This window comes from Mauremys reevesii, linkage group 6, assembly GCF_016161935.1.
Source record: "Mauremys reevesii isolate NIE-2019 linkage group 6, ASM1616193v1, whole genome shotgun sequence".
NCBI classification, from domain to species: domain Eukaryota; kingdom Metazoa; phylum Chordata; order Testudines; family Geoemydidae; genus Mauremys; species Mauremys reevesii.
Genome location: NC_052628.1, coordinates 19,443,892 through 19,469,575, shown reverse-complemented (window position 1 = coordinate 19,469,575; position 25,684 = coordinate 19,443,892). Strand labels below are relative to the sequence as shown.

At 39.0% G+C, this 25,684-nt stretch overlaps 1 protein-coding gene across 5 annotated transcripts in view; it reads right to left on the bottom strand.

The window, feature by feature from the left end:
- Positions 1-25,684, bottom strand: part of WDR7 (WD repeat domain 7) — a 359,332-nt gene that overhangs the window by 243,442 nt on the left and 90,206 nt on the right. For 4 of the 5 annotated variants that reach the window (XR_005600425.1, XM_039544674.1, XM_039544673.1 and 1 more), the window contains 2 exons: positions 9,340-10,109; positions 8,754-8,842 (listed from right to left, as the gene is read on the bottom strand). Coding sequence is in view for 4 of the 5 variants with exons in the window: in XM_039544674.1 (XP_039400608.1) it covers positions 8,754-8,842; positions 9,340-10,109 (859 nt within the window). In the remaining variant the exon portion in view is untranslated. Of the gene's footprint in view, positions 1-2,949; positions 3,040-8,753; positions 8,843-9,339; positions 10,110-25,684 lie in introns of all 5 variants that reach the window. The other variant, XM_039544675.1, reaches the window with a different exon arrangement.

Below are 25,684 nucleotides of genomic sequence, written 5' to 3'. Positions count from 1 at the left end.
CTTGATCAGGGTCTTGATCGATGCCAAGTTTGATTTATTTAGTTATTTTTATTTTTTTGTAAACTCTAAAAATTATTTGTGCATGGAAGGCATCTCAATATTTTCATTAACTATGGAAAGGTCTTTCCTTCATTCATAGGTACCACCAAAAACCGTAAAAAAATAATGTCAAGCTTTCCTATAGAAAAGAACATCGGTAGTACTCAAGTTTAAGAAATGACAAAATACTCATACTAACAGTTATTCTCAAGAATCTTTACTATGAATTTGATATTCCTGTCACTGTAAAACAGAAATTACATCCACAACAGAGAAACTAATCTGTTAAACATAATACTAAAGATATTTAAAAAAAAATTTTAAATGGTTTCATGGCTCCAGAATGCAAAATGCATATGTTGCCATAGTTGTGGCCATCCAAGGTGCCTGAACTGGAGCTCCATTTATATATGTCGGCGTGGCAAAATTCAATTTATATTTTTAAATAATTTCAATGGAAAGTATTTGTCTTAGGGCTGTCAAGCAATTAAAAAATTAATTGTGATTAATCTGGCTGTGAAATAATAATAGAATATCATTTATTTAAAGATTTGTGAATGTTTTCTACATTTTCAAATATATTGATTTCAATTACAACACAAAATACAAAGTGTACAGTGCTCACTTTACATTATTATTTTTATTACAAATATTTGCATTGTAAAAAACAAAAGAAATAGTATTTTTCAATTCACCTAATACAATTACTGTAGTGCAATCTCTTTATCATGAAAGTTGAACTTACAAATGTAGAATTATGTACCAAAAAAACCTGCATTTAAAAATAAAACAATGTAAAACTTTAGAGCCTGCAAGTCCACTAAGTCCTACTTCAGCCAATCGCTCAGACAAACAAGTTCGGTTACAATTTGCAGGCAATAATGCTGCCCGGTTCTTGTTTAAAATGTCACCTGAAAGTGAGAACGGGCGTTCGCAGGGCACTGTTGTAGCTGGCATCGCAAGATATTTACATACCAGATGCATTAAAGATTCATGTGGCCTTGGCATGCTTCAACCACCATTCTAGAAGATGTGCATCCATGCTGACAACAGGTTCTGCTCGATAACAATCCAAAGCAGAGTGGACCAATGCATGTTTATTTTCATCATCTGAGTCAGATGCCACCAGCAGAAGGTTGATTTTCTTTTTTGGTAGTTTGGGTTCTGTAGTTTCTGCATCTGAGTGTTGCTCTTTTAAGACTTCTGAAAGCATGTTCCACACCTCATCCCTCTCAGATTTTGGATGGCAATTCAGATTCTTAAACCTTGGGTTGAGTGTGTAGCTAGCTTTAGAAATCTCACACTGGTACCATCTTTGCGTTTTGTCAAATCTGCAGTGACAGTGTTCTTAAAATGAACAACGTGCTGGATCATCATCTGAGACAGCTATAACATGAAATATATGGCAGAATGCGAGTAAAACAAAAAAGGAAACATACAATTCTCCCCCAAGGAGTTCAGTCACAAATTTAATTAATACTTTTTTTTTTCAAACGATCATCATCAGCATGGAAGCATGTCCTCTGGAATGGTGGCTGAAGCATGAAGGGGCATATGAATGTTTAGCATATCTGGCACATAAATACCTTGCAACGCTGGCTACAAAAGTGCCATGCGAATGCCTGGTCTCACTTTCAGGTGACATTTTAAGTCAGAAGGAGGCAGCATTATCTCCCCTAAACGTAAACAAATTTGGCTGAAGAAGAAGTAGGACTGAGTGGATTTGTAGGCTCTAAAGTTTTAGTGTTTTGTTTTTGAGTGAAGCTATGTAACAAAAAAATTCTACATTTGTAAGTTACACTTTCATGATAAAGAGTTTGCATTACAGTACTTGTATAAGGTGTATTGAAAAATACTATTTCTTTTGTTTATCACTTTACATTGCAAATATTTGTAATAAAAATAATAATATAAAATGAGCACTGTACACTTTGTATTCTGTGTTGTAATTATAAATCAATATATTTGAAAAGGTAGAAAAAAATCCAAAATTATTTAATAAATTTCTATTGGCAATTATTTAGCAGTGCGATTAATCGTGATTAATTTTTTTAATCGTGTGAGTTAACTATGATTGACAGCCCTAACTTGTTTATTTTAAGCATCCTTTTATTTTTATTTAAATCTTCACAGTTGTTCAAAATTATGGGTTTTAAGCTTTTTTTTTTTCATTTTAAATTATCACAGTTGTGGGAACATATGTGGGGTCAGACAAATTAATGACAGTAGATTTTGAGATTCAAAAAAAGATGAAAGTTTTATAATTGTTAAAACACAAATTGTTAACATAATATATCAAAATATACGAAGTAAATAGCCTTAAATCAAACTCAAGTTCTCAAGGAGCATTTTACTTACTTTGCTTATCTGTACATTTTAATCATCACTGATGGAATTTTTTTCATCTTTTATGAGTGTTCAGTGAAATCGACATTTATCAACGTTTACTGATAAAAATCAAATCCTTGCAAGCCAAGATACGGGGCCGGGGGGGAGGGCAGTTGGCATGGTATTATCGTGTGAGGGCAATTCAACTTTGGAACATGCTGCCCTTCCCAGTCCAACACAGTCCTAGTTTGTCAACCTCAAAAGGTGTTTTCCCTAACTGAGATACATTGAAATGATTCTGTTTTCTAAATAAGAGAGGTTTCAAATGGAAATAATGTCTATAAACAATTCTCATGGATTTAAAGTAAACATGATTTACACAAAATTCAGGAAATATGAATTAAAACTAATCCTCGTCAACATTTTTACCCGGTATTAATGATCAAAGTTGGAGATGACAAGTTTCAATTTGCATCTCTCCCAAAACAAATGAATACGCAGATTAAAGAGTCATGTCATAACAATGATAACGACATCAGTTGTAAGTAAACGACGAGTAGATAGAAAATGTGGAGCGAATACCTTCATTTACTAAGAAACAGCTACGTAAAGTAGGAGCAGGGTCAGAGCCAGAGCGATCAGCTTCAGTGCTAGAAGAAACAGCAGGAGCAACTTGCAGAGGAAAGAAGAAGAAATTTAAAAAAAAAAAAAGAGAGAGAGAAAAAGAGAGGAAAATGAAGATAGACATTTCTGAAAAACTGATTAGTGTTACTGAAAAATGAAAAAAGAAAAAAGAAAAACTGAGACAAACTGTGACTACATCAACTATAAAATAAAAATATTCTAGGTTTTACCAGAAGTGTAACATCAGTGACAGAAAGACATGCAGTTGCAGAAAATACAAAGATACAAACATAAACTTGCTTATTTGGAATAGACAAGACTCATTGTAAATTAAAGGATTTCAAATTTGCTTTAAAATATAGCATGAATTTCACAGTATTACACAGCACATCAACTAAATGCAGCTAAAACTCAAATCATGTCTGTGAAATTAAAAAAAAACACCAAATATGACACTTTAAAAAGATTATTCCCAAAACTAAGCGATTTGCTACTTCGTACTACTAGTTACAAAAACTAGAAATACTCCTATAACAAGGCATCCCTTCTAATCCATCACTCTACCAATGAAGGAGTGCTTCCTACAATTCTAGTTCTTCATCTAGTTTTAAATGTCTGAAACTATTAAAACCATTTTAAAATTACACTCAATAAAGCCCTATACAAATAAACTGTAGCAGAAAACCTACATGAACATACGAAGTGTGTACTATAATACACTTAATACTATAACTACACCTGTAGAGAAGCAACTTTTAATGTAACATTGTACAAAACTGTAATTGCTAAATTAAAGTACATCAGGCTTTGAAATAGCCATTTTGTAAATTGCATAATTTCTTAGTGCAAAGGCAGTCCAAAACTAGTAATAAACATTATAGTCCCACTAATGCTCCATGACTCAAATTATCATATGAAAAGACAGGCAAACCTTATGTCACACACATTCTACAAGCAGAGGTCAATGTTAAGATTTAGAGGTCACTATTTGACACTTCCTTCCTATAGAGAAATTACCATATGTCATGCACAAGCATCTTCAAATTAATCCCTCTCCTTTATTCCATTGCAGAACAACAATAGGTTCAGGCTCCTGAACAGATTAACCATTGTCTTCTAAATGGTATGTTTGCTTTTCATGCAATAAACTTCTTTTATCACTGTAAGGACATCTGCATCAAAACTACTTTTTTCCATAATTTCCACGAGAACGCATCATGATGGCACGTGTAAAGTGAAAGGATAACTAGCATAAATTGCCAACCTTTTATTTTATCTAAAGAAAAATTAAATGTACTAGATATGGTAAAACAACAAACCTTGAATCTGATTTATGAGAATAAAAAGTTTAGAGAGTTTTATAAAAAATAAACTGCCCGGTAATTTACTTGGAAAAGTATCTGTTCATTTTCTTAGACTAGCTCCCTCCAAATGTCACTATTTATATCAATCACTGTAACTGGAAGTTACAACGGCTGGCTCAAATAGCCCAATGACATTGGACTCTAGTGTTCTCAGCACAGATGCTGGTCAAAGTGATGGAGATCAAACATGCCCCAATGTGCACTAATTTCACTTCTACTAATTGATCTTTAAAAAAAAAAAAAAAAAAGGGAAAAAGAAAAGATAGCAAAAGAAATCAACGAGAAGACAAGATGCCACAAGTACCACATATAGGGATAACGAGATAGGAAAATATTGACTTTAACCTACGAATACCACCTGGAACGGAAAGATACTAAATAGAAATGTGGAGAAAATCAGAATTCAGCTTCCCAAGAACAACTATATAAACTCTAATTTTGGAGAAAATAATAAGCATAATTAAGTTTGTAACACACACTACAAAATTTAAGTTGAAAATAACTATTTAAATAAGTGAACATGCTATGCTATACAGGGATTTGACACCAACGCATAATTTCATTTTTACAGATTACATTCTAATATAATTCAGTTCCCAACTGATGTCTTTAAACAGGTTATTTACATCATAATTAGGACTGCAATTTGGAAGAAAAATGACAGGTTTTTTTATTCTGAAAAGGATAACACTCATACAAAATGTATGACTTCTTTACAATCTCTACTGAGCTCTCCCTAATTTTAAAAATTGTCTTTCTTTAAGAAAGAAGGAAAGTAAATGGGTGAAAAAGGGAAGACGTCTTGATCCAAGAATACTCAATGGGCAACTAGTCTGGATCTTTTGTTACCATAATTTTGCCATTAAGCTCCAGTTCTCCATTAACCTTTTATCTCATCCCAACTTTGGCCCCAATCCTACAAACGCATATTTTGAGTACATTTATGCATCCAAGTCCTGAAGCTAAACTGAGCTGAGTTCCTGTTATCTAATGAAAGTACTGGCAAATATTAATGTTTAACAAAAGAATGAAGATTCACAAATGTTGCTGCCTAGCAAATTTCCTCTTCGAAGAAGAGCCCCTCTCTTTGTGTGTCCAAGATGAGAATACCATCTTTTAGAGAAGAAATACAAATTATCCCTCGTGCCTAGTAGCTTTCCAAATGGTAAAGCAAATCCACAGCTTTTTTGACTGAGCTAGATTATAAATAGAGCAGCATAATGGCAAAAGAAATGGTTACTTACTGTAACTGTGGTTCTTCAAGATGTGATGGAGACATGTATTGCACTTAGATGTGTGTGTACCTAGTTCACCAGAGCTAGAGAATTTTGCCTAACAGCACCTGTAGAGGGGCAGTGCTCACACCTCTTGCTCTTAACCCCTCCCCTGGCTATATGCAGTGGCACCCCCACACACACAAATTTCTTTGCCTCCAAACGCCCAGAGGACTAGACTCTGATACAGAGGGGACGGATGGTGGATCATGGAATACACGTCTGCATCACATCTCGAAGAACCACAGTTACAGTCAGTAACGATTCATTCTTCTTCGAGTAGATGCAGCCGTGTAGTCCACTTGACTTACAAGCTGCCCACAGAAGGTGAGTCTAGTAGTCTGTTTAAACAAGGCCTCCTTCCCAATGTTTGCATCTGCTCTGGATGCTGCGGTAATGGCATAATGGTTTGTAAATGTATGTATCAACAACCATGTGGCAACCCTGCAAATGTCCGGTATCGAGACATCACTTAAGAACACTACTGATGTAGTTTGTACCCTCACAGAATGAGCTTTCACCCGTTTCATATGCAGTCTTGATGCAGGAAGTTATCCACTTAGAGATTCTCTGTGAGGAAACTGCCTGTCACTTCAGAGGGTTTGCGTATGACACAAACAAACAAGGTGAAGCCCAAAAGGGTTTAGTCCTGTCAACATAAAAGGCCAGACATCATCTGACATCCAATGTGTGAAGATGCTGCTCCTCCAGAGATGAAAGGAGCATAGGAAAAATCACAGGCAAATGTACTCCCTGGTTTAAATGAAACTGAAAGACCACTTTAGACACAAATTACAGCTGTGGCTGCATTATCACTTTGTCTTTGATGGCAGAGCCTCTTTACATGCAGTTCTCCAAAACTAGCAACACTCATGCTCTCCTTGCAGATATTATCAGCATGAGGAATGCAGTTTTTTGACATAAGAAAGGAAAGAGGCAGGATGCCAGAGGCCTGAACTGAAGTCCCATAGGGGCTGCTAAGAATGTGTTAAGGTCCAATAAGGGAACCGGTTCCTGCACTGGCAGATGGAGGCACAGGATTCCTTTTAAGAATCTCACCACTATGGCACTGGAAAACACCGATCTTCCATGAATGGGTGGATGAAAGGCTGAGATTGCTGCTACATGCACCCTCAACAAGTGAAGCTCAAGGCCTGATGACTGAACATGCAGCAAATACTCCAAGATGTTTTGGCAAAGTAGCCAGCAATGGCTGAACTCTGCAGACCAATGACCACATTGAAAATGTGTCCACTTTACCAAATAGGCCATTCTGGTAAAGGGTTTTCTACTACTGAGTAGGACCTGTCAAACAGCCACTGAACACTGCTCTTCTTCCTCATCCAACCACGCAGCAGCCACCCCATGAGATACTGGGAGCTGAGCACAGGATGCAGAGTGCAACCATGATTCTGTATAAGCAGGTTGGGATGGAGAGGAAAGGATATGGGAGGCTGAATCAACAGCACAAGAAGACTGGAAAACCAGCACTGCCTCAGCCATGCTGGGGCAAGGAGGATGAGCTTTCAGCTGTTGTCCCTTCGGGCAAACAGACTGATCACTGGATACCCGATGCTGCAAAGATGACTCCCAGAACACTGGACTTCAGAGACCACTCGTGATTCAGGGAAAAATTCCTGGTGAGATGGTTCGCGATATGATTCTGTACCCCTGGGCAAGTGATCAACTATCAGAGAGATACTCTAATCAATGCAAAATTGACAACCTAATCGCCTCTTGGCAGTGTGCTGGAGTGTGCTCCTCTTTGCCTGTTCACACAATACATCACAGTGGTATTGTCGGTAAGTATGTGAATTTTATGTGATCTAGGAAAGTGAGACAGGCATTGTTGATGGCCCAAACCTCCAGGACATTGATATGCAGTGGAGCTTTCTACTCCGACCACAGGCCCTGAATCTTCAGCGACCCCAGATGTGCTCCCCAACCAATCAAGGAGGTGTTGGTGAGAACGGTCCTCATTGGAAAGCACCAGATGAAGGGAATGCCTTCAGATACGTTCCCAGTGCAAGGAATCCAGGATCAATGAAGGGAGGTACAGTCCTGAGCCACATGCGAAGAGGGCAAAGGTGCACCTTTGAGAATTGAATCTCCTGCATGCATGCAGACGTATGGCCTAAGAACCTCAGGCATATGTGAACCTTCATGGAAGGCTGAGAATGCAGACGGAGACAAAGGTAGCAAATTGTCCAGAAAAAGCTGGTTAGCAGAAACACTCTCAAACTCATAGAGTCTATTAGGGCCCCAATTAACTTGATTTTCTGAGTGGGAACCAAGATTGACTTTCTGGTGTTTAGGATGAGACCCAGATGGTTGAGTAAGCGAAGTGTAATGTGTAAGCGAAAAAGGACTTCTTCCCTGGACCTGTCCCTGAGAAACCAGTCATCCAAATATGGGAAGACATGGATTTCCTTTTTCCTGAGGTATGCTATCACCGCGACCATACATTTGGTAAAAACCCAGGGGGCAGAAGACAGACCAAAGGGAAGGACTGTGTACTGAAAATGGCAGTGCACTATAACGAACTAGAGAAATGTTCTGGAGCTCAGGAGAATTGCCACATGGAAATAAGCATCCTGAAGGTCCAGAGCAGCAAACCAGTCATTCTGACTCAAAGCAGGGAGGGTAGCTGATTGGGTAACCACATGGACCCGCATGTATCTGTTATATTTGTTGAGGTTGCAGAGGTCAAGCATAGGTCTTAACCCTCCTTTGGATTTGGAAATCAGGAAGTACCCTGACACCGGTGTTCTGGAGGAACTTCCTCTACCACTCCCAAGACCAGCAAAGAGTTGAGGAGCAATATCTTTTGAGAGGGGTTCCTGACAAGGGTCAGGGAAGGATGGGGAAGAGAGTAGTGGAGTTTGGTCATCGTTTATATGAAGCAGACAGTTAAATGTCATGTGATCACACTATGTTAATATCAGCACTTCATTATACTGATTAAAAAACACATGGATCTCAATCATACACATTTTCATATGGAATATCATAGTATTTTCTTTTTACAGCTAGAAACCAATACAATGTGATCATCACTACAGAGTAGCTAGACCATTTCAGTCTAGAGCTAAAATGGCAGTTATCTCATAGGCTTTAATTTTACCTTGTTTAATTTGCCCTTGAGCTGCACTACTGGAAGTTGGTAGGGGAGCCTTCATTTTAGACAATTCTGGGGTGCCTGGCCTAGGAGGCCTAAAAATAAAATGAGACAAAACATTCAAAGCTTATTCTCCAAAAGATATTTATTCTGATTTAAGTGTCCCATTAAAAGTGTGTCCCATCAAAACACTTTAGTTGCTATTAAAATTGAGGCTTATTAGCAATTCACAGATAACCCTAATTTCTCACCAAGTATAACTGAAATATCATCAGTATAATTTATTTAGAATTTGATAAACTATTTAAAAGTTATTAAGAAAACAATAAATAAAATATGTGAGCCTAATTCTCACTCTCTTACAACCATTTTATGTGCTGTCACACTGGTGTTAAAAAAACCCATAACAATGTATAACATAATGGATACCCATATCATGTTCAGCTAGTGTGGCTGTAATAGGTGTTCAATAGCACAAAGCTATAAAGAGTAACAGAATTAAATAAAACAAAAATATTGTTTTACAATAAAAGAAATCAAAAGGCAAACAGGTTATTACAAGATAAGTAAATACACTGAATCCTTTTCATACCTGATTGGACCCTTCTTCATATGGTCTCCAATAAATGTTGCATTAGTCATACTCATCAAAGTATTCGCCAAAGAGATAATAGATAGGAGATGCTGAGTAGTGACTGCACGTGATACTCCATATGTCCCCCTTCCTAGTCCCTCTGTAATGGACATTTTCCTTCCCACTTCCACACTACCAAATGATGGTTTGCCTATGGACTGGTTATATCCTGGAAGCATCAGAGACATGTGGCCTCCTCTAGATAGCAGACCAAAGGACACAGAACAGTGCGGTTTAAGCATGCCAAGACGATCAAGACAAACATCATCTAGAACTTCATTCAAACCCCAGGCATGAAGACAGGACATAAAAAGCTTTGCTGTGTCCATGGTTAGATTATATTCTAATAGGGTTAATGGTTTAGATTTGCTGGAGCGATATTCTGGGTCACTGTCTTCCCTTCTCTGTCTCACTGAGTCTTCATCCTCATCTTCATCATCAAGAAGATGTTCTTTTATGTTCTCTTTGATCGTTTCCTTGACTTGCTGGAAGAGCACTGCTGCTCGTTTGCCAGCCAGAAAAGACCCCCCTTTATCAGAACTGCCAGATGCTTTCTGTAAATTCTCTGGGGAAATGAGTGCAGTATTAGGCCTAGAGGCTTCTTCAGTCAGTAGCTGAATAATCAGAGCTTCTACATCAAAGAAGAGCACATGTATATCTGGATCTGTTAGGTTAGTCTTTATGGCTTGAACCATCAGAGAATTGTGTGAATATTTAGGCAAATTCCCCTGCAATTAAAAAAGAAAAAAGTACTGATTAAAATGAAAATAACATCTTCACTTTATTAGTATTTTCAATCTTTCGACAAAGTTAGTTTATAAACATAAGCATCACACGTAAGAAAAGTTTGAGAACTCATGAGATTTAAAACATGTAATGCAAGTGCCAACGGAAAACATTATATGATTCCATTTAAGACACCATACACAAGAGAGGAAACATAATAGCTTTGAAATATCACTGGGCGGGTTTTAGCTTAAGTACATGCAAATTTTAGTTACATAACTTCATCAATGAAATACCAATCATTAGTTCACCAGTCACTTCTCATTGGTTCTTTAGATCATGAACCCTAAAAAGATAACAGCTATTCTACAAATATAAAATAAACCCATATATTCTGGTCTAAAATTCAAACCAAACAAAAGAAAGAAAATCTTTGGCATTTCAGACACTAATAAATTTAAAAAAAACAAGGGGATAATCTAGCCTACTATGCCAATGTATGTGACCAGAAGCTGAAACAAAGTAAAATAGATATTCCTTAAATTTGCATTTTTCTTCACTGTTCCACCCGTCTTCCCCAAAAACAAACACACACTACTGATAGAGAAAAGCCAGCAGGGGTGTAAAGAAGAAAGAAATAAACACCACCAACAATGATTTCTAAGTACTATTAGAATTCTATTTTCTCCCTGTAACCAAAGTAAACATTAATTCCTGAGGAAAACACGTTTCTATATTTATATAGCACTTGAATACCTGCTACATCAGAAATGTGATAGTTTCCTTTTAAAATGTCACATATACAAAGGGCAATTGCTAAGCTATTATTCTTGCTGCTCAGTTTAAGCAATGGACTGCAATATGTAAGGGTCTGAGGGGGGAAAAAATAAAAGGATTGATATGTGATCAATGGATAGTATTTCTAAAAACCCAAAATGTGGAAAAACTATGGGTGGAGTGCAGTGACTAGTTGAGTAATCAAATAAGGCGGGTTTTTTGGTACTTGATTGTGGTCAGCTACTGTTTCTTTTTCTTCTGAAAATGCAGTCTTTTGTTATAATTTACAGAATTGTAAGATCTGAGGGGACATGTACCTGTATCTTTGCCTTCATGTTTAAAGTAACTGTCCACTGGGAATACAAAAGTTATTTTTATCATTTAAAATTAAATACCATTACCTTGTACAAGGCTGAGAACAGATAATAAAGTTACCTTTAGCAGTTTTGATATCCATCAGATTGAATGGTTTGCTAGAGCATTGCTGCATTTGGTGAGAGCTGGGCAACAGTGGGGGAGGTTTAGGTTGGATATTAGGAAAAACTATTTCACTAGGAGAGTGGTGACACACTGGAATGGGTTACCTAGGGAGGTGGTGGAATCTCCATGCTTAGAGGTTTTTAAGGCCCAGCTTGACAAAGCCCTGTCTGGAATGATTTAGACTATAACAGGGTTTAAAAAAGACCTAGATAAATTAATGGAGAATAGGTCCATCTATGACTATTAGCCAGAATGGGCAGCGATGGTGTCCCTAGCCTCTGTTTCCCAGAAGCTGGAAATGAGTGACAGTGGATGGATCACTTGATGGTCACCTGTTCTGTTCATTCCCTCTGAAGCACCTGGCATGGGCCACTGTCCAGGGACAGGATGCTAGGCTGGATGGACCTTTGGTTCTTATGTTCTTATGTTGTCTTTTATCATTTTTCTGTGTTAGTTCATTGGTCTGATTTCACCCACTGAAAAATAAATCCCACTGACCACACACCCCTAGTTATAAACGTACCACCCCACACTAGCACCCATATAATCAACAATTGCAAACCATACTTGATAGGGCTCCATACTGAAAGAAATCTTTCCTGAACTCCCTCTTCTGGCCTTCAAACAATGCCTCTTTCCCCAACCTCACCAAAGCTCATCATCAGAAGCAAGCTCCCCACAGACCAGGACACAACAACTTAAAGTACCATCAAACCCTGCCAGAACAGATGCAAAACATGCAGACATATCTTCACTACTATGAAGATAAATAACCCCCTCAACACACCTCTCAAGATGAATGGGTCCTACTTATCACAACATGTAGTGCACCTCATCCAGTGCATCATATGCCCCAACAAGAACTATGTGGGTGAAACCTGACAATCACTGTGCTCTCCAATGAACTCACACAGAAAAATGATAAAGACAAAAACTGAGGAAGAGCTGTGTAGTTCAAAAACTTCTCTTTCACAAACAACTAGTCCAATGAAAGACAGTTCCTCAACTACCTTGTCTCTCTCATATCCTGAGATCAATACAGCTACAGCACTGCAAACAACATAGAAATTGCCATACAGATCAGACTAGCACTCCGTCTAGTCTAGTCTAGTCTAGTCTAGACTAGAATAACCTGCCCCTAGTGTAAGTTTCTTCCTAACCATAGGTAAATAGTGACTGGCTTATACGTTTAAGCTCTATATCTCTTCTAAAACAAACTGTTGTTCTATTTAGTATAATTTTGGATATGAAGAGGCTGGTATCACTGATGGAGGTGGGATTGACAACTTAGTTATATATAAGATGCTATGGTAGGCAAAAACCAAGGAAAGTCTTAAAACTGAACACTATCAGTTTTTATCTGATATAATAGAAATGGGGGAGCCAGTGGAAATATGTAAATAGCGAGGTGATGCAATCAATAATAAAGACCTCTATTATTTTTCCCCTCTGTTGACTAAACAGCCTTCTTTTTTCCCCTACTACTCTTTCCAACTAGAAGTCTTTCAATGTTTCTATCGTAAGTTCTTTTGAGGTGAAGTGATTAGAAGTGAATAAAGTACTCAAGGTGAAGGCTTAGGACCAACTTATATAATTATATTCTCAATATTATTTTCTATGCCATTCTTTATACATCCTAACATTTTGTTTGCTTTTTGACTGCCTCGGTGCACTGAGCAGGTATCTTTCTTGTGCTGTCCCCAATGAAGGCTGCATCTTTCTTTGAGTGCTTACAATTAAATTTAGAACCCATCGAGCTGCATGAGTGCTTTACTCCTCCAAGATGCACTACCTAGAATTTTTCAACATTGAATTTCAGCTTCCATTGTGGTGACTATTTTTGCCTATGTTTTTAGGCCCCCTTGAGTCCCTCAAAGTCTTATCTAGACTAACCTAAATAATTAAATCTGCAAAATTTTGCAACTTAACTGTTCATTCCATCTCCAGACTCTTAACAAATCTGTTCAACACTAAGTCCTCGCAGGGATCCTAGATGCATACCATTTAACCTTTGGCCAATTTGAAAACTGGCCATTTATTCCTATCTTTTTTCTCTGTCTCTTTGCTCGTTTCTTCTAATCCAAGATAATACGTCCTTTCAACCCTATGGCTACTTCATTTCCTTTAACAGCTTCTTGTGGAGGACTTTGTCACACATTTGTTGAAAACCTAGGTAACTGACATCTACTCCTTTTCCTTGCATCACCATTTTGACATGATCAGGAAATTATAGTAAATTGGAAAGGCATAATTTTCATTAACAGAAGTAATGGGAAGAGACTGTCTAGGAAGGAGTATGGCAGAAAGGGATCTAGGGGTTATAGTGGACCACAAGCTAAATATGAGTCAACAGTGTGATGCTGTTGCTAAAAAAGCAAACATGATTCTAGGATGCAATAACTGGTGTGTTGGGAGCAAGACACGAGAAGTCATTCTTCCGCTCTACTCTGCACTGGTCAAGCCTCAGCTTGGAGTATTGTGTCCATTTCAAGAAAGATGTGGAGAAATTGGAGAGGGTCCAGAGAAGAGCAACAAGAATGATTGTTCAAGGCGTTGGTGAGACCTCATTTGGAGTATTGTGTGCAGTTTTGGTCTCCCATGTTTAAAAAGGATGAATTCAAACTAGAACAGGTACAAAGAAGGGCCACTAGAATGATCCGTGGAATGGAAGGACTTTCGTATGAAAGGGACTTGAGGAGCTCGGTTTGTTTTCCTTAAAAAAGAAGGATAAGAGGAGATATGATTACACTCTTTAAATATATCAGAGGGATAAATACAGGGAAGGAGAGGAATTATTTCAGCTCAGTGCTAATGTGACACAGAGGACAACGGATATAAATTGTCAGTCAGGAAATTCAGGCTTGAAATTAGGGTTTCTAACCATCAGGGTGCAATACTGGAACAGCCTACCGAACAGTGGGGCGAAGGACCTCCATGACTTTAAGATTAAGCTAGATAAGTTTATGGAGGAGATGGTATGATAGGATAACGGGCTTAGTCAATAGGTCAACTAAGTGCCACACTGGTAAATAGTACAATGGGTCAATGGTATGATGTAACCTTTTCCAGAGGGTTTGGCTGGAGAGTCTTGCCCGCATGCTCGGGGTTCAGCTGACCACCATATTTGGGGTCGGGAAGGAATTTTCCTCCAGGGAAGATTGGCAATGGCCCTGGAGGTTTTTCGCCTTCCTCTCTGAAGGGGGGGGGGGGGGGGTCGCAAGGAGTGGGGTGGATCGGCTTATGTGGCCTGCATCTTGCAGGAGGTCAGACTAGATGATCATAATGGTCCCTTCTGATCTTGAATTCTATGATTCTATGATTCTATGATTAAAGGTCTAGAGAACATGACCTATGAAGGACAGCTGAAAGAATTGGGTTTCTTTAGTTTGGAAAAGAGAAGACTGAGAGGGGACATGATAGCAGTTTTCAGGTATCTAAAAGGGTGTCATAAGGAGGTGAGAGAAAACTTGTTCATCTTAGCCTCTAAGGATAGAACAAAAAGCAATGGGCTTAAACTGCAGCAAGGGAGGTTTAGGTTGGACATTAGGAAAAAGTTCCTAACTGTCAGGGTGGTTAAACATTGGAATAAACTGCCTAGGGAGGTTGTGGAATCTCCATCTCTGGAGATATTTAAGAGTAGGTTAGATAAATGTCTATCAGTGATGGTCTAGACAGTATTTGGTCCTGCCAAGAGGGCAGGGGACTGGACTCGACCTCTCGAGGTCCCTTCCAGCCCTTGAGTCTATGAGTAATGCTGGTTTGTCCTCCATATTCTCCTGCTCTCCTAGGTGTTTTATAAAATGCTCTAATTATTGTTTCAACCATTCTAATAGATTAGTAACCTTATTTCAGTACCAAATTCCCAAGATCATTCTAGCACCTTTTTTTAAAAGAGAAGTACATGTGCTATTCCCCCATCCAACAGTATAGTAGATTATTTTAATGAGAGTGCATATTTATGTTAGAAACTCAGGTCACGCCACACTTTAATTCCTTCAAAAGTCTTGTATAAAGATTATGAACTCCTAGTTATTTGGAGCTGTTCATCTTATCAGTTTCTTTCAGAATTTCTTCTTTTGACATTTCTGTCTTCTGCAGTGCTTCATTTATTACCGGAATGGGGTCATTATCACTACAGCAGATGTTCAAGAGAAGACTGACCTTATCTTCCTCTTCCTTTACACTCTGCTTTCTTTACACTCTGATAAGGCTTATTTGTTTTTGAGATCTTCATCTATTTACTCCACACAATTCCTCTTAACCTTTATAATTTCCAATTCACATTTTATCTGAAATAGTTTGTGTTCCCTTCTACTGGCTTCAGTTGGGAAGGATTCACACTTTTTGGTGGACATTAGCTTACTTCTTGAATCAACTTTTCTATGTTATTTAGGACCAAGTCAAGAGCATCCTCTCCTCTTGTGTGCTCTAGAACTAATGCTAAGAAGCAATCATTTAATGGGTTGAGAAATTGCTTCTATAAACCTTGCTCAGCTGTGATATGTGGCTAGCTGGGGGGGGGGGGTGTCAAAGTCATCATTATTGCATCTGTATTTGATTTAGTTATATCTTTGATTTTCCTCTACAGTGCACATTTAATGTATTTTTCTGATTCAGAGGCTGTTAGTACAATGCTACTAATATATTTTTATGATGATGATTTGGAATTGGTATGCATACAGATTATGATACATGGTCCTTTCCACTTGAAATCTAATGTGATAAAATTTCTACATACTCTTTCAGATACAGTGCTATTCCCCCACCACAACCTAATGTGCGCTTCCAGTACAGTTTATAATATACAACAAAGTGCCCTGGTTTGACATTCCCGGTGTTTCGAAAGTGTCTATTACAATCAGTCTCCATCCAGTCTTCTTTAGCTAGGCATTCTAGCTCACCTATTGTTTTGCTTTTAAGCTTCTTGCAACAATATATAGAAATGTATAGCTTTTATTCTTGACCACATACTTTTATTTAACTCCTTTCCTTGAGGCCCTATTTCTCTGGAACGTACTTGTGATAACAAACTGGACATTCTTCAATTCAGTTTTAAATTTCTGTTTGCTGGATATACAGTTTTGTATTAATGAAACCCCTAGCAGATGTCTTTGGGTATGTCTATATTAGAAAAACTACAGCGGCACCGCTGCAGTGCAGATACTACAGTAACAGAGGGAGTGCTTCTGTCACTGTAGGAAATCCACCTCTCTGAGAGGTTTTAGCTAGGTTGACAGAAAAATACCTAGTGGTGTCTACACCAGGGCCTTATTTGGCTTAATTACATTATACAAGGCATAAATTTTTTCACAGCCCTGAGCAATCTAGTTGAGCTTACCTAACTCTGTAAAGTAGACCAGCCCTTAGGGCATATCTACACTACAAACTTCCGCCACCACAAGTTACATCAGCATAAAGCTGCCGCAGTATGCATAGTGCTTGTGTGTATGCATACTTGGCTCTCTGCATCCACCCTGCAGTACTCAGGAGTGCTTGTTTCAATACACAGTGCAGTACACCATGGGTAGGTATCCAGTGTGCAACTTGCCACCATCCAGCACACTGACTTATGGGAAGTTTTGGCAATGCATGGTGGGGAAGAAATGAGTCATGCAGGTGTGACTTAGACAGAGGGGTCAAGTTCACTTCATGCAACTTTCTCGGCCCCATAATGCCATTTCTGTACCATAATTTTTGTAAATCCCACGAAGAACACACAAGGGACTTGTCACAGTCCTCCATCTCTGACAGAATGATGGAGCCTGCACAGATCTGCACTATTGTCACAAGCGTTGCAAATACAGGATGCACAATCCTCTGGTATTTGCAGAGCTTGAGGAACATGACAATTTCCTGGAGGTCAGATTAATTGGGTCTTGCTATGTCCCACAGTAAAGACTGTTGTGGCATTCACAGCGCTCCAAATGGTGGAACACCACTTTTGGGCCTGAGAAATGAGCACTGACTGGTGGGATCGCATCCCATGCAGGCGTGTAATTATGAGCAGTGGCTGTAGAACTTTTGGATGCATAAGGCCATATTCCTGGATCGGTGTGCCAAGCTTACTCCAGCTTACTCAGGGACACTTAACCAACATCAGTGTTCACTGGTCAGGGAAGGTGCATGACTCTCGGATCTTTAAGAACACTGGACTGTTCAGAAAGCTACAAGCAGGGGCTTTCTTTCCCACCTGGCAGATTACTATTGGTGATATTGAAATGCCAATACTGATCTTATGCCTATGCCTTTACTACCCTGGTCATGACACCATACACTGGCCACCTTCACAGCACCAGGAGAGATTCAGCTACTGGCTCAGTAGGTGCAGCAAGACAATTGAGTACGCTTTTGGTATACTGAAGAGGCGCTGACACAGTTTACTCACAAGATTGGATCTCAGTGAGAAAAATATGGTTTAGCTGCCTGCAGCAGCTTGCATATTTGTGAAGTACAGGGGGAAAAGTATCCATTACGGTGGAAGGGAGAGCTGGAACTGCTGTCGGCTGCGTTTGAACAGCCAGATACAAGGGCTATCAGAAGAGCTCAACGTGGAGCTATATGGTTCAGGGAGGCTTTGAAAGAGCTCTAACAACAAGCCACAGTAACGCACTGTGCTCAGCCGGGTCCTGCAGTTTGGAACTGTTAGGAGCTTTGTGGTGCTTAGTGCACATCTATGGAATGTAACAGACAATGCACCCTATTAACTTTGTGGCGCTTGCTGTACATTTATTATCATTACATTGTTTGTCATCGATTCTATGAGCTCTGTCAAAGTGTACAATCTCAAATAAGTGGGTGCTTTCAATGCCACCAGCCATTTTGCAACATATGTTGCGACTTAATAAAGATGAATTATTTTCCAAACAATAGAGTTTTACTATGTAATAAAACACTTCAAAAAATTTCTGTGCAAGTTAAAAGCAAATATGTTAAAACCTTAAATTTATGTGTAACCCTTTTGGGGTTTAGCGAGGGTGGCCCCTTTAAATTTTTGCCCTGAGGGGGGAGTGTGAAGGGAGGGAGAGCAACATGATATGTGTCTGGAGCGCCACACAGAAGAACTGCAGCAAGCAGCTCCTCACATAGTGAAGCAGCCAAGACCCTGCCCAAAGTCTGGAGCGGCTGACCAGCAACACCCCCAGGACAGGAGCAGCACTGTGCCAAGAAGGAATCACCTGAGAAGGACAAACCAGAGCTGCCCAGAACTGTATGAGGCAGTGAGTACTGGGGTTTGTGACCTTGCATTGGTAGTAAGAAGGGAGGCTGTAGCTAGCTAAGTGGGTTTGCAGAGAGCGGCAGAAGAGGGCACAAGAGGGGTTTGTTGGGGAAAGTTTAGTGGTGCCAAAGACAACCAGGAACACCCAAGACTCACCACCAGACTGGAACTTTGCCCAGGACTCCTGAACTCTGAGTGCAAACGCATGGCTTGGGGTTTTCCCTTTCAGACAGTGATACCACTGGGCCTGCGGGGCCTTGTGTTGAATGTAACACTGTGTTACCGCTCCCCAAGTCTTTCCCCTATTTTTCTCCATTTATCCCCCTGTGAATAAATATTTCACTTTCCTAGCTTCATTGTACTATTTCAGAGTGTGTGTGTTCAGGTTCCTGTGGGGTGGAAGGGACTTTCCCTGTTGTGTTCCTACAAACACCTTTTCTTGGCTGGGGCTGCCTGCAGAGCAGACTCCATCTTGGCAACGAGGATGCTAAAGTTACATATGGAACAGAGCTTAAAAGACGGGGAAGGAATATTCATGTCCATTTTAGCTACACATACATCAACCATGGCTTTAACAGATCAGTGTATGTGAAGCTGTGTTTGTTCTTAATGTCCCTCGATATGGAGTGACGGAGCAGGAATGTGGGCCCTGATGCCACATGGAATGTTGAGGGAAGTATAGGGACTGCAAAGGGAGGCAAGCCCAGGAGTGTTGAAACTGTAGATCTAGAATTGTCTGCAGCATCAGCGTTTGCTGCCAGAGAAGCCCCATTATGTCCTGGTGCATCTTCCTCTCTGACTCCTTGGCCTCTCTCCTGTTCGCTCTTTCCTTCACCATAGTTTGCAACATTCATGATCCATGCCCTCTGTTCATGGTCTGATGCAGCATTGGCTTGCAGGATCTCGCTGAACATGTCACCCCTAGTCCTCTTCTTTCTCCTCCTTACCTGGCTCAAGCATTCCACTGGTATGGAGGGGGAACCCCTCAAGGCTACAATGGCAGCAGCTACATATCACACAGGTACCATTGTCAGTACAGTCACACAAGAAAGCAAAAGTTAAGATTCAGAATTCCCTTCCCTTGCTCACTTAAAGTTTTAAATAATACAGGCTTATTGACACTTCTGCTTCAGAGTGCTTGTGCACGGTGCCACTCATAGCACCAGCCATGCTTCGTATGGCCTTCCAGGCCATTTCCAGAGGGAAATGAGGAGAGAACTGCTCAGTTGAGTATGAGTATTGGGCAATGACACTGAATACTGGCACCGTTTTCGTGGGTGGTGTTGATTTTAGCTAATCTCACTCTGGCCGGTAGCAAAGGCAGAGAAAGCACAGCTGCTGCTGGGGTTCCAAAGCCACCCCCAGCCAGCATGCTGCTAACCTGTTTACTGCAATGGTGCCTGCTGAAGTTATCATCGACTGGCATAGGAAAGCATCCAACTACAGAGGAAGAAATAAGGCTGCTAGAAATCTTTGGAAGAGGATTCCAGAGAAAGCCATTATGGAAGCTCTGGTCTTAAACTTTTCCCTAATCATCTACATTAATCATTCAGGATCTCTCTCCTATCTCCTGATATCAGTACCAGTACAGTAGAACCTCAGAGTTATGAACACCAGAAGTACAATCTGACCTCATTTTGAACTGGAATTATGCAATTAGGCAGCAGCAGAGACACACACACAAAAAAAAGCAAATGCAGTACAGTAAACTACTGAAAAAAATAAAGGGAAAGTTTAAACTAAGATTTGACAAGGTAAAAAAACTGTTTCTGTGCTTGTTTCATTTAAATTAAGATGGCCAAAGGCAGCATTTTTCTTTTGCATAGTAAAGTTTCAAAGCTGTATTAAGTCAATGTTCCGTTGTAGAACTTTTGAAAGAATAACCATAACATTTAGTTCAGAGATAAACATTTCAGAGTTACGAACAACCTCCATTCCCAAGGTGTTTGTATCTCTGAAGTTTTACTTTATGTACCATTACTACGCCTTCCTTAGCACTCATTATAATGTTTTTATAAAAAGCCATGTAAGATCAACCCATATCTCAACCAGTAGGCAAGTCACTGAATGGTTCTCAGTGCTATCACACAGGGCTTTGGAGCTGTGCACCGGCTCCGCTCCAGCTCCAGGCAAAAACCTGCAGCGCCACTGCTCCGGAGCTGCTCCGCGCTCCAGCTCCGCGCTCCAGCTCCAAAGCCCGGCTATCACATGCTCATTTGTCAGTATTTCTAAGGACTGAATCCCCTAACATGCTACTTGGTCGACAACTTAGTCTCCTGGAGAAAACTTCTCAATACATTAGGCATGAATCAACCTCCTTTCCCTCTGCCAGAAGATGGATCTCATCTGTCCCTCCACTCAACTTCGGTCTCCACTCATGACAGACTTCCTCACCTGGAGTACCATGACAGAGGTATGTCTGCTCCAGCATCTCTGTAAATAAATATATGTGCTGTCTTCCTCTACTCTTCCAGTTCATCAACTCTGACCTCAAGCTGCGGTTCTTGGACCTTCAGATGCATGAGCTGCTTGCATCAGGGACATACACATGCCACCTGGCTACAAGGTGAATAGTCACACATGTAAGTAATCTAACATTTGCTCTTACACAGAGTTTCGATTGCTTAAAAATGAACACTTCCGTGGGCCTCTTAACAGGTGTTTGGCAAGGGAGAGGACCAGCTGAAAATACATTCCTAAGGACTGATTTTTAAATATGCAGAACCTACTTACAGCAAGTTATAGTGTACATGGAGGCTCTCCACCAAACCAGAACTCAGATCAACTGAGTTAATCTTCAATAGCATCTGCTGCTCTGCTAAATATTTTTTCCAACTTGTCCTCTTAGTTCAGCATCCCAGTTTAAATCCTTATTTCTTTTGCACCATAAAAATTAGACTCTCTTTCCAGCGGTCTCTTCACTTTGGACATGAAGACAATTATAAACAAGAACCTGTTCCCCCAACCCCTTTTTTCCTGTTACATTTTAGTACATAGCTCAACCATCAGCAGCAGCACTGACTGAACACCCAGATGGCCTAAAACAGTCAGAAAAAAAACAATGAATAGCCAAGTTCTGTGTTACAGGGACAGAGAATCAAGAAGTTCCATTTATTTAATAAATTAGCCATGAAAGACAGATCACAGGAAATGAGAGTGTGGAAGGAAATTACTCAATTTCTCAGTATCGATGAGAAAAAGCTGAGAGAGAAGAAACCATTTTTAAACATGTTATTTTTTAAATGGTATAATAGAAGGGGGGGTCTGATTTACAACGCATTAATTACTCTTATGCCTTATGTACTATAAAGTCTAATAATTTATCAGAATACAGTGTACAGAACTATATTTATTTATACAAGACATTTTGTTTATGGCAGGAGGAGGAGGGACAATATAGTGAAAGTTAGAGATAACATAGAAGAAATATTTTAGCTATAAAATCTCTACTACTCTACTCTGCTACCAATGCATCTCTTATATATGCTACCCACTATGGTTGATAGATAGATATGCAGTGATTAACAACATCTTAATTAGATTTGGAAAATTTGTTCATTAAAAATGGACTCACATCTAGAGCACAGTTTTGAAATCATACTTGTGCAGCTGTAATATTTAAGAGTCCAACCCTACAAGCATGCAAACAGATATATTTGAGTTCAATGGGAATAATCACATACATAAACTTAAGCACATGGTTAGTATTGTCAAATGCATCATGGTATGCTAAAGGATATACTGTATCAATATTAATGAAATGTTTTTGAACACAGAATATGTAAAAAAAAGAAAAAAAAACATGGCTCTAAAATGGGAATGGATCTCTGATGCCCTCTGCTGTCCTATTATTGTCACTACTAAAATACTAGTAAGTATTAATTCCAGAATCAAATCATTTCTGAGGATTCACTTCAAAAACTTAAAGTAGGCTAATTTAATTACCTTATACTCCTATTTGACAGGTTACTGTTAGGTATGAGAATTTAATTATTATTAGTGCTCACATATGAGCTATCAGCAATAATTAAAGAACATATTAAGCAAAAACTGAAGCAGATATTCTTTCCTTTAATATGCAATTTCAAGGATTTTCCAATTTGCCACCATCAGAATTTAGCCTTTGTTGCATTTTAATTTTCTTCATTATAGGCAATAACTTGAGCAGGTGACTTTTCCATCCATTCTATGACAAATTCATAAGCCCTTTGTAGGGGCAAAGCTTATCCCCTTCCTGTGTTTGACTCCAATAACAAACAAATACACATGAAGCAAGTCCAGCCCAAACCTTCTCTTCAGGCTTTACCCCTAAAGTTCCTCCTTGAGGAGTTATTTAGCTACCCTCTAGAGTCCCTCTGCCTCAGACCCAAGATATCTCTGTCAGGGAGCCTAGTTTTGACATTTGCTGTCTCCCTTTTTATTCCATCCAGCTAGAGGGTCTCTTCAACCTGATATTGCTGGCAAGTATTTCAGGGTGGCCAGCTTCAGCCCAGCAAGATCAAATCAGGAAGCGGTTGAGGAGTTGTATGGGCTTTGTGTACCCTACTATAGATATGTAAAACTAATTATTCCTCCAAAAGTTCAAATAATAAAAAGCAAAATATAGTTGAAAAGGTTTAAATTTAAATAATGAGGGGGAGGGGAATCTAACACCACACAAGGTCAATGCTCATGACTAAATATGGGACATTTATCAAGAACACATGTAACCTTACTATTATCCTCACTACGGTTTAATAAAACTTATACAAACATTTGCTTGGGATATATATGTTTTATTTTATTTGCCCTCAAATGCTGAAATGACTGTTTAAAAACAGCCAATTTCAAAATATTAGCCACTAATTGGCATACAAACCAACTTAGAAAAATAGCTCTCTAAACAGATTTCTCTTGTTGGTAATAGTATTAAAATCAAAATATAAAATCAAAAACAGAATTCAAAAACATAAATGCTTGCAGCTTATGCAATAATTTAACCTGAAACTTAAAGAGCAAAAACTGATTATCATATATTAACACTAAATTCCTTTGTTTTTTCCTTAAACGGTTAGGTTATTTGCCTATTTCTTTGTGGATGTGGGGGGTTTACAGTCTCCATAGACTAGACTAATGTATAAACTCATCCTGCAGCACTGATAATGTAACATTCGTACAATTTACTTAAACTTCACTCTAAAATCTAAATCTTCACTGAAAGCTCCAGTTAGCATGGTTGTCATTCAAGCATTTATTTATTACTCTCATTGATAAATAGCCCATTATTATACTATCTGGGTAATATTTACATAAACTATAAATGTTGTTTCTAAATACACACAGAAATGCATACAATTGATCAACATGTGCCTTACTAATGGTTAATGAAATGATTTTAATGAGTAACTGTAGTTTTATTTTCTTTACTGAACATATGTAAACATAGAAAATAAGTGTTGTTAAAACGTTTTAAATAGAAAAAGAAAATCCATTAAACTGTTCTTGTGTTAGATTTCATTAAAATCTTTCTCCCTTATTAGTTTCAGCAATGAGATTATTCAGCTACACATATATCCCCTCATTCTTCTTTTGTAAGCCTCATATTATATTTTATTAACATTATTTCCTGGTTTCCCACAATGCATCATTATAAAATCAAACTTCAGCCACATCATAATGGAGGAATTTTTCAGGCAAGTCAATCTACTACAACTGACATGAAAAAATATGGATTGATGCTTCTGTGCTCTGCGCGCGCGTGCGCACACACACACACACACACACACACACAGTAAGACTTCTTTATTGAAAGGGACACAGCTGATACAATATATTTGGATTTTAGTATTAATAATCTGGATTTTGTATTGTTTCACAAAATCATCTTATTTAAAAATAAATTCAACTCAACTTGGAAAAGAGAACGGTAAACCATAAACAAATAGTGATAAATACCAATATCAAATTGGAGATCAATATCTAGAGGAGTAGCAGAGGGAGCAGTGTTGGCTTGGTATTATTAAGCATCTTTATTACCTATCTGGGACAGAAAGTAAACAGTAACTTCACTAAATACCTTTGTGCTTGCTAAGTCTAAAGAAAAAAAGAATAATCATGATGGTGGGAATTGTGATGACTGAAAGATATTGAAAAGGATATTAAAACTTTTTTAAAACATTTAAAATTATTAAGAGAGAGAAGAAAAGGAAATCCACTACCATTGTGCAAGCTGTCATGAAATGGGAGTTCTCTGTAATATTTTTTATGAATGATATGCATGGTAGCAACTTACTTGAGTGGGAACAAAAGGATGCTCTGAGGGAAGAATGGTAGACATGAGGTATTTATGTTACCATCTGGGGTGGTATGACTGGATTGGTCAAGTTCTGGCTGAAACTGACTCGTATCAATGGAGGATCCAGAAAGACAATGGGAACACTGAACAACTGACAAGGGAAACTCCAGCAGGCAGAACATTTAAACTCAGCAGGAGTCTGCCGGAGGAGGACAATGGACTAAGAGGTGACAGGAGGCTAGGAGAGACATAGGAGCTTACAGACAAAGGGACAGAAAAAGAGAGAGGAACAAAGGTAGTTCCTTCAGCAGCATGGCTCAAGAGAGCCCAGGCTTGGCCAGTAAGACTACATCTTAACCTTTGCTTCTCTGTGCTAACCTAAGGACTTCCCTATGCTGTGTCCCAGTTAACCAATAAACCTACACTGTTTTCAGAAAAGCCATCTGGCATCATTGCGAATACTTGCTATGCTGTACTGATCACTGAAGAAGGCAAAAAGTCTCTGACCAAGAGTCTATCTCAGTTGGACTTCCTGGGCAGAGCTCGCAGTGTGAAACAGGCGTGATGGAGTCCAGAATCTCAGTCCCGGAGGCAGTATGGCGGCCTAAAGGAAGAGTGGGACCTCTCGGAGGTCTAAAGGGGTTCCTCCAAGTACCTGTTTAAAAGTTGGGGCATAGCACAAATCTTGTGGGTCCATGACACAAGCATAGGTAACACATAAATGCATACAGAAATATACACTGAGGCGTTTATATTTTTCTCTCCTACCATCAGTGTGATGCGAACCTGCGGTGTGAACATACATTCAGATGTATGTAAAAATATGAGTA